Genomic DNA, 16,834 nt, shown 5'->3' with positions numbered 1-16,834 from the left:
CCCATAGGCCAGCTCTGACAGCGCTGTGGAAGGGAAAGCAGCCTCAGAGCCACCTGCCCCAGCTTGCGCCTAACACCTAGGTCTCCAGGCCCCTCCCCCTGCTAACCCCAGAGCCTCACCTCTCCCAAGGGAGGCTAAGCTGCTGTCCTGTCACAGGAGAGCTCACCGAGAATTCGGGCAGACTAAAGATCAAGACTCCTGAAGCCCGTGGATCCCCCACAGAGGACTCCAGATTCCTCAGGGTGGGAGTCAGCTGGAGGAGGTGGCAACTTGGTAAAAGAGGAGACCCCCGACACCCCCAGGGCCCTGTGTATGCCTGGCTCATGCAGGATGCTGGAAATATCCGGATGACTAAGGAAGGGAGGGGGAAAGCAGGAAAGGGAAAGGGAACGTAAAAGGAGGGAAAGAAGTAAGTCCTGAAAAGAAAGGGAAAGGGGGAGGGAGAGGACGGAAGTACTGAAAGGGTGAAGGGGGGGAGGAAAAAGAGGAAAAGGGAGAGGGAAGAAAGGAGTCCTGGAGGGGAGGAAGATGGGAGCGGAACGGGAGGAGGGAAGGAAAGGAGAGAGGGCAGAAACCCTAGCTTGGCAGGGAGGCTCCAGGGATGAAGTGGAGCTAACCTGCCTGAGTGCTCCCACGAAGGTGTCCGTAGACACATCTCACCTGTGAGCAGAAAGGTGAGCAGGACCGGTGGCAACTCACCCCCCCGCCCCCCCCGTCGAATTATCCCGCTCTGCCTCGTGGGGTACTGACCTTCCGCTCCCCAAAGGCGCGCTGGGCAGCCTCCCCCGCCCCCCGCAATTGTCAGACCAACCTACATCTTCTTAATAAAGGGCCGAGACAGACATCCTCGCGCTCTCGACCTCCCGCCCCCCCCCGCCCCAAGTCTTCCTCCAGCCTCCTTGTCCCTAATTGGAACACCTGGCCACCTAGGTGGCCTCCACTCAAGATAGGTGTTCCTCCCGGGTGGCGTCCCGGGCTCAGAGGTGACCGCTGTGGCCGGAGCTCGGTGCAGCAGCTCCACCTGCGCGGTAGCTGCGCGGCCGGGGGCGGAGAGGCGCGCGGCGGAGGGAGGGGCCTGCAACACGGCCCCGCCACGGCGCAGCCGAGCTCAGCGCTGCGCGCGTCCCCTTGCCGCCGCTGCCGCCACCGCCAGGCGCCCGGACGCAGCGCGAACCGAGCGGCCGGGATGCGCACCCCGGCCCCGGCCCGCCCCACGCTGCGGCCACCGCCTGCCCGCCGCACGCTCGCCTGAGCGCGGCGCCCGCCTGTCCCCGGCCACCCGGCCGCGATGCCCACCCTCCCGGGCCCCGGCGGCCCGCGACCCTGCTAGGCTGCGGCGGCATGGCCCGCGCGCCCAGCGCGACCTCTGCGGATTGCATCGGTGTGAGGCGGCGGGGCATGCCCAGGGCACCGGGCGCGGCCTTCAATGGGCGAGGACACGGACACGCGGAAAATTAACCACAGCTTCCTGCGGGACCACAGCTATGTGACAGAAGGTAACGTACGTGTTGTCTGAGACCCCCTCCGGCCGGCCGCGGCGTGGGGATGCCGTCGCACCGAATGCCCTCCGAAGGTTTGGACCGCGCGCTGTGTGTCGTGTCCCCCCCACCCCACCCCGACCCCGGGCCGGGAGGGAGGGACCCGGGGGGCTCCGACCGCTGCCCAGCGCCCTCCTCCGTGTCGCCCTCGGGAACGCAGCTGTCCTTCCCCCGCCGAGTGGCACTGGATCGGGCCCTGACTATCATTTACAAAGCCCAAGCCTGCAGCAAATCTGCTGTGGAAATCTCCGGGACGTGGAAAGGCTTAAAAATCCTTCATTTGCCCTTTCAGCCTGATCAGAGCCCGCAGAAATTTCTGGATTGCCCACTCTCTGGAGAGGGACCCAGGGGGAAAAATTCCATTGCCCGACCCTCCAGGGTTCAGCTGCCTTGGCACCTCCCTGGCCTCCAGAGGCGGATCCCCTGCGTGGGAGGGGGAAGGAGGCTCGTTCCGGCTACTGTTTTATTCCTGGGTAGTGCTACTGAGACAGGAGCTGAGCTAGACCTTCATGGTTTCCCGAAAAAGTGGGGCATGCTACCCCAAATGGGCTCTGCGTTTAAAACCCCCTAAGTTGGCCCTGTGCGTCAGTCCCCACCAAAGGCTGGTGGGATGCAGAGGATCCTTTGCTAATGTGACAGTAACTTCCGGGGTCCCCAGGCCTGGCCTGGCCGCAGGAACGGTGGGGACAGCTCCAGCCCGCAGCCAAGGGCCGGAGGAGTGAATCCGCTCCAGTGGGAGAACGAGACCAGGCTACAGCGCCCCACGGGGACCCTGGTGCTGGAGACCTTCCCGGGCAGTGTAGGCGCATCCCGCTCGGGGGCTGCGGGCCTGGCCCAGAGGTGTCTAGGACTTAAGCAGGTGGCTGCCCCGGGTGGGAGGGGCCCTGGCACTGAGTCCCGGGGGCCGGTGTGCGTGGGTGCCTGCTCCAAGGAACCTGCGTGGGCCCGGCCTCCCCGGTGCTGAGCTCTGCCGGAAATGAGGCGGGCGCGGCGACTCCCGGCGGGTGCGCGGACCCGGGAGGCAGAGGCTAGGTGTGCGACCCAGGCGTGTGGATGCTGAGGGCGGCGCTCAGCGCTCCGGGGAGAACCGCTGAGTCACGCGTTGCCGCGGGATGTGCGGGGAGAGGGGGCAGGGCTGCCAGGCCCGGGCTGGGTGGCGGCACTGCCCTAACTCGGCTTTGGGAGGCCCCTGGCGCAGAACTCAGTCCTTTGTCGCCCGCTGGGTGATGCGGAGGAGGGTCGCACTTCGTGAAGATGATCTTCTGCTCACAGTCTGCCTAGCGGCAGAAGGCAGCCTGCGTGGCTGGCGGGCTTCGGGGCTTCTTGGCAGGGAGTCGTGCGCAGGGCCAGTGTTAGTCGGGCTTTCTTGGGGGAAAGCTTCAACCTTTTTTCACCTGCACACTGGGGATGAGCCAGTGGGCCTCAGAGCTTAGGTGTAACAAACACAAAATGCATGGTGCCCACCTCACTGGGGGACAGTTCAAAGTGTTGCTCCCATCCGCATCCTACTTCCTCTTCCTTAATAAAACCACCTGGGCAGGGTCTGCTTGAGGAGGAAGAACCGTCATGGTTCAGCAATTGTTGCTGCTGCTGTGATCCCCTGAACCTTCATATTCCAACCTGGGACTGGATGGAGGTTTCCTGCCCTTGTCCATCCTGTGTTCTAGCAATGAGCTCTGTGACCTGTAGGGGAGTCTCTTCTCATGTGCCTCAGTTTCTCGTATCCGTACAGTGGGAGAGAACAAGACCCTCCCCACAAGCCTTCAGGCTATGAAAATGGGGTGAGATGGTGAAATGTATTGAGCATCTATTGTGTCCCAGGGCTTCTTGTAGGGCCTGGTGGAAATCTCATCATGAGCTCTGGGTATTGAGCAGTGTGTGTGGGTCCCATTAGACTCTAACTGAAAGGGGATGAGAACTGTGGCCTCCTTAAATGAAGACAAGACCCCATACACACACAAAGACCCCATACACACCCCAGTCACACTATGGAGTCCTGATTTATGCTCTGAGTTCAAGGTCAGGCACGGATTTGTCAGCTGGCAGATTGACTTGTGTTCAGGTTCTGTTTATGGCTCACCAGCTGCTGAGCTTCCCCATGAGTCACTAAAACTCCCTGGGCTTCATTTGTCTGCTCTGTAAAGGGAAAAGTCACAGTGACCTCTGTCTCAGGATTGTGGAGATGACAGTGACCTCTGTCTCAGGACTGTGGAGATGACAGTGGTCCTGAGAGTGTAAAGTGCTCACAGGAAGGACTAGGCTTCCTGGAGGCATTTAATAAATCACTCCAGCTTCCTGTCCTCATAGTGGATGTTGAGATTCACTTTGTAAAAACCCAGGTGTATGCCTTCCCATCCTACCTGGAGGTAGGTCCTTGCTTACTTAGACATACCAACTATGTGATTTACTGCTATTCCTTAAGCTTGCCATTTCCTTCCTGACTCTGGGGCACTGCACTGTTTCTGTCTTCTCTCTGGAATGCCCCCCCCCCCCCCCCCCCCGCCTCCGAGCGCCACTTCTCAAGACCAACCCCTACTAAACCCTTGAATCCAGCCCTGCCTAAGTTCCAGACTCTCCTAGCAAATCCTAAATATCCTCAGAACAGTCAGAGTTCTGTTAGCCATTCATCGTGTGGTGGTTTGAATGAGAATGGCCCCCACAGGCTCATATATTTGAATGCTTAGTAGCTCATATATTTGAATTCTTAGTAAGTAGAATTAGTACGATAGGATTGGAAGGATTAGGAGGTATGTCCTTGTTGGAGGAAGTGTGTCACTGGGGGTGGGCTTAGAGGTTTCAAAAGCCCATGCCAGACCCTTTTCAATCTCTTCCTGCAGATCAGGATGTAGCTCTCATTTACTTCTCCAGCAACATTCCTGCCATGCTCCACCTCGAAGATAATAGACTAAGTTAGCTTTTGAGATTGTAAGCAAGGCCCCAGTTAAATGGCTTTTCTTATAAGAGTTGCCGTGGTCATGGTGTTTCTTCATAGCAACAGAACAGTGACTAAGTCAGAGGTTGGTACAAGGGAGTAGAGTATTGCTGTGACAGGCTTCACCATGCTGTTTGTTGGAGGAATAGGAAGGACTTTGGGACTTGGGACTAGAAAAGTGGTTGAACACTTTAAGCAGGGCTTAATGGTCCATCCTATTAGGAACATGGAAAACATTGCTGAGGGCAATTTGAACTGTGGAGGCCCAGCTCAAGAGGTTTCAAAGGGGAAGAGTATTATTAGTAAGTGGCCTAAAGACCATTCTTGGGATAGTTTGGCAAAGAATGTGGCTGTTTTTTACCCTTGTCCTAAAAGTCTGCCTGAAGCCAAGTTGAAGAGTTTTTGGATTAATGGTGTTGGCAGAGGAGATTTCAAGACAGCCAGTATTGACTCTGTCATGTGGTTATTAGTAATTACTCTTATGCAGCTCTTACCATGAAAAGAAGCGAGCTGGACAAAGAGAAATACAAAATGGACAGTTTGAGGAGAAAAGGAGCACCAGGAAGTGGAATGGCACTCAGTGAAGTGTCCAAGGAGATGGCAAGTTTAAAGAAAAGCCTGATGCTAAATGGAATAAAGGGAGTGATAACCTCAGGGTGACTCCCCACACAGCTAAGGTTCCTGCTTGTGAAAAGGAATTAAAGAAAGGCTTAATCACAGAAGGAAACAGTAACAGAAAGCTGATACAAATGTAACTGAATGAGGGGACCAATTTCCAGCCCCATCAACTGCAGAACTTGACAGCTTTCACTGGTCCTGGCTTTAGAGTCAAGGATCCAAGCAAAAGGTTGTGGGATTTCCCTCGGTGACTAAGGAAAGTTACTGAGGCCAGGTATGTGTCAGAGGTGTCCCTAAGTAAGAGGCTCAGATAGGGCATTGCATGAAGCTGTGAATGTGAAGCCTGGGTTGCCTTGGAAACCTCAAGATGTTGGAGATGTTAGAGTCATGGGATACCTGCTGTGGGAAACTGCAGGCTGGGTGTGGAACCACCTCAAGAGAGAGAGAAGCGTTACAGTCAACAAAGCTGGAAGGTGGTGTTGGCTTTTTTTTTTTTTTTACTCTTTACCCTTTTTGGGGGCCTGCCACCTTGCTCCCAAATAAATCACACACGGAGGCTTATTATTACTTATGAATGCCTGGCTTTAGCTTGGCTTCTTTTTAGTCAGCTTTTCTTAACTTAAATGATCCCATCTACCTTTTGCCTCTTTTCTTACTTCTGTATGTCTTACTTTCACTCTTACTTCATGGTGGCTGGCTGTGTGGCTGTGCGGCTGTGTGGTTGACTCCTAGCATCCTCCTCTCCTTGTTCTCTTACTCCTTCATCCCTCTCTTCCCAGACTGCTCCTTCTCTTTTTATTCTCTCTGCCTGCCAGCCATGCCTGTCCTTTCTCCTGCCTCGCTATTGGCCGCTCAGCTCTTTATTAGATCAATCAGGTGTTTTAGACAGGCAAAGTAACACAGCTTTACAGAGTTAAACAAATGCAACATAAAAGAATACAACACGGGTTGGGGATTTAGCTCAGTGGTAGAGCGCTTGCCTAGCAAGCACAAGGCCCTGGGTTCGGTCCTCAGCTCTGGAAAATTAAAAAAAGAAATTAAAAAAAAAAGAATACAACACATCTTTGTTTATTAAAACAAATGTTCCGTCGGGCAGTGGTGGCGCATGCCCTTAATCCCTGCATTTGGGAGGCAGAAGCAGGTGGATCTCAGTGAGTTTGAGGCCAGCCTGGGCTACAAAGCGAGTGCCAGGACCGTTACATAGAGAAACTTTGTCTCAAAAAACAAAAAAACAAAAACAAATGTTCCACAGCATAAACAAATATAACACATCTTAAAATAATATTCCACAGCAGGAAGGAGTTGGAGATCTGAAGAGCACTTTGACACTGGACGGGAGATTCAGAATTCGGAGTTTGTCCTTCTGATTTTCAGTCTTGCTTTGGTCTAGTATTTCCTCACTATGGTCTCTCTCCTCCCTTTTGGAATGGATGATCTGCCCACATAGAGACACTTCACTCAATAATACTAGCAACGTCTCAGCTCTTTGGCTACCCGAGGGTGTGCCTGTTGCTCAAAGACGTAAGAAGAGGGCACTGGATCCTCTGGAACTGCAGTTACACATGGTTCTGAGCCCTATATAGGTTCTGGAAATTGAACCCAGATCCTCTGGAAGCACCACAAGTACTCTTAACTGATGAGTTATTTATTGCTCCAGCCCCATATTTATTTGTTTTGAGAGGGGCAGGATAGGATCTTCCATTGAACGTGGAGCTTATTGTTAGGCCTGGCTGACTTGCCAGTGAGCTCCAGAGCCCCACCCGTCATTACCTCCCCAATGCTGGGGTTACATGTGTCTGCTGCTGCACCGGGCTTCTATGTAGCTTCTGGAGATTGAACCCAGACCCTCATGCTTGCATGGCAGCCACTTTATTGACTGGATCATCTTCCTAGCTCCTATATTCAGTTTTTTTTTTTCTAATTCTGGAGGTCTCTCTACAGAATACCTGGGTCCCAGACCCCTCGGCCAGGGTACATTGTACTGAGACCCCTCTCCAGATGACCTGGTACCATGACTCCTTTTCTTTGGGCCAGCCTGACTGGTGAGTCACTAAGATGAAAACTCACAGCCTCATGTTGACGCAGAGACCTCAGCTGTTTGGAGGAGAAGAAAGGCTTCGACAGCCATGTGGCCACTTGCTAATTTGCCATCATTGTGACGTCTCAGCTCCATCCTCTCGTCTAGTGAAGAAAAGGCAAATTCACTGACCTGCAAGTTCCCTTCTCATTTAGTGTTCTCTGATTCTAAAGTCAGAACCAAAGGTTTTATCTCTTTTCTCTGGGCACATGCTCCTTATCCTTCGTTGTATAGGACTATCCTCTGAGCCAAACAACTGCCATCTTGTGGCATTCAGCTGTGCCCACTTGCAAAGATCATTCCAGCTGGGTCTGTTGACTATTTATACCCTCAGTAGAGGGGTGGGGAGGACCACAAGACCCCGAGTATCCAGCTGCTCCGTACCCCCACACACCTTGATGTGAATTAGAATAGCTTGGGTGGTTTTTTAGTGAGTGCTTTTGACTGAACTCAGCTCTGTTGAGAGTTAGTGTGATCCTTGGTTGTGGGTGCAGGGCACAGAGAACTTGGGAAATGGGGGTAAGAAGAGAAATAGAAACTTTCAGTGGGAGGACTTGAACCCAAGCAAGGGGGGCCTCTAGGATGGGGATAAAGGGGAGGTAAGTAATGAAGTAGAAGCTATTGGGACAGTGGAGGGACCTGCGCCTAAGAAAGGGGGAGTGCTCCAGGATGGGGTACTGGGGAGTGTCTATCAGACATTTTAAAGTACTACATACATCTCCCAAAGGATTCTGCTTCACTCTGTTTTGAGACAGGTCCAAGACTCAGCTCTAGCTTGAATAACATGGACATGTCTAGACTTGACCAGACCTAGTCCACCCATCCATCCTCCTCTTAGTGCATTGGTCAGCATAGCCTCTGGGCTGTCCACATCATGCAGCAGTGGTCCTGGGACAGGAGCTCAGCCTAGGGGCAGTCCCAGAAGTGACCAGTCGCTCTGTGTTCCCCAGGGTAGGGGGCTGAGGGAGCACGGTCTCTTACTGGTTCCTGGAATTCCTCAGCCGTCATTCCTGGACATAGGTGTCTCTTTCCTGGCACCCATGTGTTCTGTGTGATGCTAGAGTTGTCTGTCCTTCCAGGACTGTACTGGCTTTAGAGCTGAAGGAATAGAGAGGCTCTGATGAGCAGGGGTCTGGCCTGTGGGAGTCTAGCACATCCATCGAGTGTCCAGTGTCTAGGCTGAGCCCTCCAACCTCCCCTCCCCTGCCTGTGCTTCCTAGAAAGAGAACTCAGGCACTGGCTGCTCCGATTGGTCCAAGGGTAATGTCATCTTCCAGCAGCTTCCAGAATGGTAGCAGGAATTAGTTCTGGAGAACGAGTGCAAGATAAAGTCCCTAGGAAGGGGGCCCCTCTTGGCAGAGTACAGAAGCCCTGCGGTTTCTGATGGCCATCTTGGCACCCTGGGTGGGGGCAAGTGTTAAGCCTGCATTGTTGGTGGCAGGGTGGAGATGTCTGGGCCTGATGTCTACCTCAGCCCTTCTGTCAGGAAACCCAGGAGGGACCCTTTAGCACTCCGTTGACTGAAGGTAGGGAATCTGGGAGGGGTTTTCACCGGCTTCTTTGGGGAGCCCTCCCCTGTCTCTTATGCCACTCCCATCAGGGCTGCCTGGCCCTGGATTTCCCTCCATGGTCCTGGCTGCTGCTTGGATCATTAGCTGTGAGGAGTGTGCTGCTGTTGATGTTTCTGTCTCTGTGAGCTTCCCACAGGAGCTTACCACTGGGAAAATTGTTCTCAGCCCACCGGGGACTGGAGCTCAGGGGCCCCCTCCTAATATAGCTACAAATGAGATATGGCTGAAGCCAGAGTTGCCCTCAAAACTCTCATCAGACTGGCCAGCCAAAGTCACATTCCCACCTATGGGGAAACTGAGTTTAGGTGAGGGGTTAGCGGTGCTTACATGCAGTCCAGGAAGGGCTGGTCTTTGCTGGATTTGTGTTCCCCTCGCTTCTGTCGGAAAGGCTCAGCGAGCCTCCCCAGGCTCCACAGCCTCCCTTTAAGAGGTGGGGGGAGAGCAGGCAGAGCTAGGGTCATGTCCTTCAGATCTCTCGGCCTCTCTGGGCCTCAGTGTTCCTGGTATCCCGGGGTGTCGTGATGCCCAATGAGTAAAGTGCCATGCGGATACTCCAATTAAATTTGGGGAAGACCATCACCACTCTAGTTTTTTGAAACCCTTGTCTAGGCCTACCCTGCCTCATGTAGCTCAGGCTGGCCTCCAAATCATGGTGTGGTGGAGGCTGACCTCAAATTCTTGACTCTCCTGCCTATGTCTCTCGGGGTACAGGGGCTGCCATCACACCTGGCTCCTGAGTTTCCTTTGCTGAGCTGATCAGTCACGGCTGGTAGAGTCATGCCTTTCCTCCCTGAAAGCAAGTTCTAGTGTATTCCCACACTGACTCCTGGCTCTTGCTTGCCCCCTCTGGCTTATGGGTTTTGTCCTTAAAGCTCCGGGAGCTAAGGGACATTTTGTTGAGAGGTGTTCCAGACCTTGGGAAGTGAGCAGTGTTGCCAGGTGACGTGCTGAGGTTCCATGGAAAGGGTAGCAGGTGTGGAAGGTAGGAAGTGGGTGTAGGGGCCGCCCATGCCAGCAGCTTGTGAGTCTCCAGTCTGTCTGTCTTAATACCTGGGTCTGTTTTTAATATCAACAGTCATCTCATTATAGAAACAAGATTGAAGCTGCTTTTCTGACTTAGCATGAGGTCATGTAGTTTTCCAGGCTTGGCTGCAGGGCTGGTCTCATGGTGCATAGCCTGGATAGTCTCCAGGACCCTGCACTAAGTGTGCGGGGGGGGGGGGGGGGGGGGCGATCTGGCTATGCTGTCCTGTCTTGAAATTCCCAAGCATTTCTCTTGGAGCTGGAGTTCTAGGAAGGAAGTTTAAGGAGTCGTGGCTTGGAACAGGCTCCTTCCCTTCACTGTCCAGTGTTGTGAACCCCACATGGCCACGCTTCCCCCTACATCAGTGGTTCTTAACCTGTGGACCATGAACCCTTTGGAGGTCGCATACCAGATATTTACATTATGATTTATAACAGTAGCAAAATTACAGATATGAAGTAGCAACAAAATAATTTATGGCTGGGGGTCACCACAACATGAGGAACTATATTAAAGGGTCACAGCATTAGGAAGGTTGAGAACCACTGCCCTACATGATCCCCTGCAGTACGTCTGTATTGAAGGAGCCAACTCTGCTCTTCATTGAATTCAGGTCTTTTGTCCAAACAATGACATCCTGAGACATGAACCCTCAAGATCATGGCATTTAAGAAACCAAGAGTGAGGACATGGGATAGGGAGAAGGGTCACCCACCTATTCCTTTTCTCCACACATGCTAGGCAAGTGCTCTACCACTGAGTCACACCCTCTTCTCCTTCTCCTCCTCCTCCTCCTCTTCCTCTTCCTCTTCCTCTTCCTCTTCCTCTTCCTCCTCCTCCTCCTCCTCCTCCTCCTCTTCTTCTTCTCTTGTTTTCATTTTCGTTTTGTTTTTTTTTTCGAGACAGGGTTTCTCTGTGTAGCTTTGGAGTCTGTCCTGGAACTCACTCTGTAGCCCAGGCTGGCCTCGAACTGACAGAAATCCACCTGCCTCTGCCTCCCGAGTGCTGGGATTAAAGGTGTGTGCCACCACAGTCCGGCGAGCTTTCTTATTTTTATTTTGAGACAGTTTCACCAAGTTGCCCAGAGGGACCTTGAACTCTCACCCTTCCTGACTCAGCCTCTAGAGTAGCTGGGCTTCTTTGATTTTAGAGTCCAAACTTCAAACTTATCACACTCTGAAGGCAGGTGGGAGAATGGCCCTAGTTTTCCCTGCAGATTCACCCTATGGGATCACCTGCGTGTTCTGCCCTCCGCATAGAGCAGCCTCAGGCCCGCAGCCGAGGACCCCATTCTTGGTGAGAGACAGCCCACACTGCCCAGCCTGAGCCTGTGGGCAGCCTTTGTTCTGCCACAAGGGGCCATTCAGCCAATGTCCTGGAAAACAATGGCCCTGCTGTGTTAGGGTCAGGGCTACCATGGCTCTTGGGGTGTGTCCTGTTCCCTGGGCAGCAGGCAACTGTCTTCTGGGCTCAGGAGAGGAGTCCAGACACTGCCAGGCACAAACACTGACCGTGCGCCGGCTGTCCTGCCTGAAGGACACTGAAGTCCCATAGCCTGCTGCACCACCAGCCCAGACCTAGGTAATGATGCTCAGCTTACAGCTTCTGCAGACCCTGCCTCCCCCTCCCCTGCACTGCAGGGGCCCTTCCTCCAAGGAGCCCAGAACTGCCAAGTTGAACAGATGGCTCAAACTCAACCTCCTAAAGCATGGTGTGTAATCAGAAGTGATCAGGCCAGCTGTCCCTGCCCTGGTGGTCCCGGTACTAAATGCGGTGGCCAGCCCTGTGGTCAGATGGCCTGCCTACATTTAAACTCCAGTTTTGCTCCTCATGAAACTCGAGATGCTAGGCAAGTGACCACACCTCCGTTTCCCCCTCTGTAAAATGGGGGTACACGGAATAATACCCGGTGAGGTGCACTCTGGTCGCACAGGCAGGAGGATCTCTGTGAATTTGAGGCCAGTCTGGTCTACATAGTTCCAGGTTAGCTAGGGCTACATAGACCCTGTCTAACCCTGCCCCTCCCAAAGAATTCCACACCAGATACCCTCACCTGAACCCCGCTGATCTCTGCCCCTGCCTTAGTGCCCATCTGCTTGGTGATGAGGGACCAGAGTGGAGAGGCGGAAATTACCTTGGGAGGTCAGGGACGCATTTCCTGGGAATGGTGATGTCTGAGATGAGGGCTGAAAGGTGGGCCCAGATGGATAAGGTGGGCACAGGCAGGCACTGACAGCATGGGAGTGAGGCTGGTGTAGGAAGAGTTTGTGGGACCATGAGGTGTAGATTTGTGGGGTGGGTGGGGGCCAGTGTAGGAGAAATTAAAATGCCTTCAAGCAAGAAAGGAGCCCATCTCTATGTGACTCCTCAAGGTTGACAGTTTGAAACCCAAACTCCTTATTGGGGCATTTAAAGCTATTCACAAGTCTCTCTCCTACAGTGGACCCCATCTACCCCACAAATCTACCTACCTATCACCCATTGATCATCTATCAGTCATCTATTATCTATATCTGTCTGTCTGTCTGTCCATCCTTCCATCACCTGTCTGTTATAGCTAGCAATGTATTTCTATTTGTCTGTCCAGTCCATCTTAACCGAAACAAGCTCTTTTTTTTTTTCTTTTTCTGTCATTTATTAAATGCTCATGCTGGGTTTTACTCTTTAAGACCCCCCTTAATAATATACATTGACAGCTTTCAGGTTGGAGGGAGCACAACTTCTTCTGTCTGAGCCCGCAGAAGTGGCCATAGCAAAGTGATGTGAACAAGGTAGCTTAAACCATAGAAATGTATCATCCACAGTTCTGGACGTAACAAGTCCAAGGTTGAGGTGTTGGGAGGGTTGGCTCCTCCAGAAGCCTCTCTCCTTGGCCGGTGGACAGGAGACAAGGACACCAGGCACACTGGATTAGGACCGACCTACAAGGGCATATTTTACCTCAGTCACCTCTCTAGAAATCTGTCGCTAAATGCAGGCACATTCTGAAGGCCTAGGGTGGGGCATAAGGCTACAACATATGAATTCAGAGGACTCCATTGCCACTGGTATCCATCAAGGGCTCTTCTTAGGAGTTTTAATGAGTTGTGTGCTTTGGGGTGTTGTGCAAGTGACATCTGTTAGGGACCATGCAGGCCTCTGTGAAGGGTATCTCTCACTGGACACTTTTGTGTGTCTTTGCTTGTTTCCCTGGGAAGCAGATCAATGTCTTCTGGAATATCTTCATAGACTCCTGGCTTTCCCCAGGGATATCACTCAGCAGTCCCCCAGAGCCTGCCGCAGTCAGATCTCTCAACACAACAATAAAGAGGTGGCATTCTGAGGTGGTGTGTGGTGAGGGAGGCTTCCTTGCAGGTCCTTTCCGACTGTGTACACCCTCCTTGCCTGTCTTTCTGGTCACCTGTCACGTCTGCAGTAGCGCAGCTCCTTGCTTTTTCGTTTGCTCCTCATAGTGTTTCATTATGTGTGGTCAGCTGTCAGTCCTTGCTCTTGACCGTTCATGTGGCTGTCGTCTTCTGAGAAGAACCGATAGAATGTGGGGGGTGTAACAGGGAGGGTGTGGCTTTGGAGGATGGCCATCAACAAGCTGTGCCAGGCCAGGCCCTGATCATTGTGGCTGTTTGGTTTGGGCAGCAGCCATTTTTGTGAGGAAGCCCAAGCAGTTTGGGGAGGCTCCTGGAGACAGGAGCCAGGGCTTCTAGCAAAGCCAGCATCCAGGGTCACTGCACCTATGGGTGAATGACTACCACTTTGAGTAGTGAAGACCCTGCAGGTAAATACTCTAGCTGAGTCAGATCAACTGTATGGCTAGGAAAGAATGGCCCCTGAGACCTGTGCAGATGACAGATAAATTCAAAATGACAGATGGGTGACCAGTCATGAGTTCTCATAGTGAATCTCTAGACTTGTCCCTCTGTCTCCTCCCACTTGCCCAATAATGTGTGTGGTCTCTCTGGGACCCATCTGACTCCTCATACACCCCCCCACACACACACACTTCTTTCTTCACTTGTGTCGGATTGTGTCAGTTTCTGTCACTGATGACTGCAAAACTCAGGCAAAATGCCCAGCTCCCCTAGGGAGAGGTGAGCCCCCGAGACCTTAAGACAGGAGCCCAGCAACCCTTCTGCAATAGCCGGGGGCCTGTTTCACACCCTGGCATCAGACACCATGCCCACTGGGTGTGTCTGCCACCTCTGCACCCCACTCAACACCTGCTATTTATTGGGTCCCAAAGAGTGTGTTTGAGTGAGGAGGTGAGTGAACAGATGGCCCCTCGTCACACCTGGCCTCAGCAGTGCAGGTGAGCTAATCACCAGGAGTCACACTTCCTCCCTGGCCTAATCCCCCGGGACAAGCAGTTGTCCATTTATACTTTGAAGTTTTGGTAAGTGAGGGTGTATATATATATATATATATATATATATATATATATATATATATGGCTTACATACCACAGCCCTGGATGACACAGTTCAGATCTTTCTCAGCAGTGTAGGAACTGAACCATCCCAGAGAACACCAGCTTTGGAGGGCTCCCCGGGGCCTAGACATACACTATGATACATGACCAAGTCCCTTCCTTTAGTCTATGTTGATGGTCCACATGCATCTGTCACCTCAGGCACAGACAACTTATTGGGCCATTGTGGCACTTCTCTGGCTCCATGTGAAATGTTTGTGTCCTCAGCAAGTTCACGTTAAGTCCAAACCTCAGTGCAAGAGCCTTTGGGAGGTGTTTCAATCACTCGGGTGGTCTCTCCTGGGAATTAAGTGGGTTCATTCCCCCAGAGAGCTCCTCTGCACCTTGACTTGAGAACACAGTGAAGCGATGCTGGGAATCCAGAAGAAGCCTTCACCAGATGGAGAACTGGCCTGGGCCTTGACCTTCCAGACCCCAGACCTGTGAGGAATAAATGCCACCCAGGCGGTGGCATTTTGTTATAGCCAGCCTGAGTGGACTGAAGCGCTCCCCTGTGACAACCCCACTTAGCGCCTTACAAATAAGGATAATTCAGAACAGGAATCAGCCGATGAAGTTGTATTCAGCAGGGACATAAAGAGAGAGGCACTGGGCTGGGAGGGAGGCTCTGTGGTAGAATGCTTCCCTTCTGTGTGAGCCCTGGAGAGAGAGTGCTGTCAGTGGAACTTTATGAATGCAAACTATACAAGTCCGAGGCGTGGACTGCTAAGGCTTTGAAGAGGGTCATCTTCAGCTAGGACTTCATGAAGAGAACTCAGGGCTGTAAAAAAGGAAGATAGTATGCCCCAAGGGTGGAGCTACTCCCAAGGAAGTGAGGCTGAGGAAACACTGTGTTGAAGGAACTCTTAAATCCAGGGCTTTGAGCATTCCAGGCCCTACCCCAACCAGCTTTAGTAACTTCTTGCAGGTGCCCCCATGAAGTGGAAAGCCAAGGGTGGAACCTCCCATTGCTCTAGATTTTGAAAGGGGGTCCCCCAGGCATGGAAGGTCTTTCCCTCAGGTTCAACTGCCTGGACTCCAGCAAGCAGAAGCCAGTGTGACTTGGACCACTGTTAGCAAAAGGAAGGAAACGCTTGACTTCTCAAAATTCCCAGTGTTTTCAATTCTAGTGTCCTGAGCCACGCATAGGGGCTGGGATAGTAGTTGGTGTTGTTAGCCTGACAGAGTCTAGAACCACCTGAGAGGAGGGCCTCTCGGCATGCCTGTGGGAGATTATCATGATTGTGTGACTGTTGTCGGAAGATCCTCTTAGCTGTGGGGCCGTTCCTGAGCAGGGCGTCCTGGACTGTATAAGATGGAGCCAGCACTAGGGAGCATTCATTACTTCTGATTCTTGGGCGTGTCTGTGATGTAACCTGGAGTTCTTACTGCTTTGACGTGCACCCTTTAGCTGTGAACTGAAATAAACCCTCAAGCTGCATTTTGTCAGGGCCTTTTATCTTAAGAACAGGAAAAGAAACTAAGCTGATGGCCCACACCTGTTATTTCAGTACTCTAGAGACTGAGGCAGGAGGATTGCTATGAGCACAAGGCCAGCCTGGGTTACACAGACCTTTCTGGGCCTCCACTCCGTCTGCCCCCAATTACAGTGTCCTTAATAAATAGCAGCTTACTTATTAATGTCCCTGTGCATTTATAACAGGGAAGAGAGCTTGTAATGTCTTGTTTAAAGGTCACAGGGCGATTGTAAACTGCCTCCTTGATTGCTGAAATGACTTTGAGCTGAGTTAGCCTGGACCACCGCTGGAACTTTCCTCACATTGCTGTGTGCAGGGAGAACACTGGTGTCAGAGCCGCAACCACTGCCCTTCCAGGGAGGGGCCTTGGTGGTGGTTTACACCACGCAGGAAGGCAGTGACTTCTGTCCTCGCCCAAGGCTGCAGTGGAAGAGGGTCAGGCATCCGACCTCCTCGCTGTGAGCCGATGTGGCCCACAGCCCGGCTCTGACAGGGACTCTGCTGTCCCTTCTTGATGTTCTTGTGGGCACATCCCCTGCCGGCCTGTGTGCTTTGGGCCCATCTGGTGGGGAATGGCCTCGGTGGAGTGAACTGAGCGGCAGCCATTCCTGTCTGTGCCAGCTCTCCACCAGGAAGATGGTAAAAACTCCATGAATATTTCATCGCCCCGAGGAGAGGTTAGGCACTTTATGGAAACCATGAAAGCACAGTCCATCATCCTGGGCCCCACACTGTCAGGCTGGGCATGGTGGTGGCTGGGAAGGTGCTCCAGCGGGAAGGTTTTAATTGAACTTCTCTGTATTCTACCTTACTACAGAAAGGCTTGAAGGTGCAGAAAGTAGAAAAAGGTGTGTGTATGGGGGGGGGTAGACATAATATCCTTGATTTTACCCCCACTAAAAACATTGTATGCTTTTTGTGTATTTCCTTTTAAGCCCCCCCCTCAGATTATAACATACAGTTTGTTTCTTTTAAAATATTAAACACACTGCAAACATGCCCCTGTTATTATGTGCTCATAGTAAACTGTTTTATTGGCTATATAATATTCCATCAAGTAGAGATAATTATACATTCAGTAGTTGCACATGAACTCATCACACGAATGGTGCCTGTGGTAGGTATGTAGGGGGA

General features: G+C 52.3%; 1 protein-coding gene across 1 annotated transcript in view; it reads left to right on the top strand.

Moving 5' to 3' along the window:
• Positions 1-1,304: 1,304 nt before the first annotated feature.
• Positions 1,305-16,834, top strand: part of Ppp2r2c (protein phosphatase 2 regulatory subunit Bgamma) — a 95,048-nt gene continuing 79,518 nt past the window's right edge. Inside the window, 1 exon segment of the mRNA XM_052736085.1 lies at positions 1,305-1,496. Coding sequence (XP_052592045.1) covers positions 1,427-1,496 — 70 coding nt within the window. The 5' untranslated portion in view covers positions 1,305-1,426.

This window comes from Peromyscus californicus, unplaced genomic scaffold (genome assembly GCF_007827085.1).
Source record: "Peromyscus californicus insignis strain IS unplaced genomic scaffold, ASM782708v3 Scaffold_13__1_contigs__length_99412109, whole genome shotgun sequence".
Taxonomy (NCBI): domain Eukaryota; kingdom Metazoa; phylum Chordata; class Mammalia; order Rodentia; family Cricetidae; genus Peromyscus; species Peromyscus californicus.
This window is presented reverse-complemented; position numbering and strand designations above follow the sequence as displayed.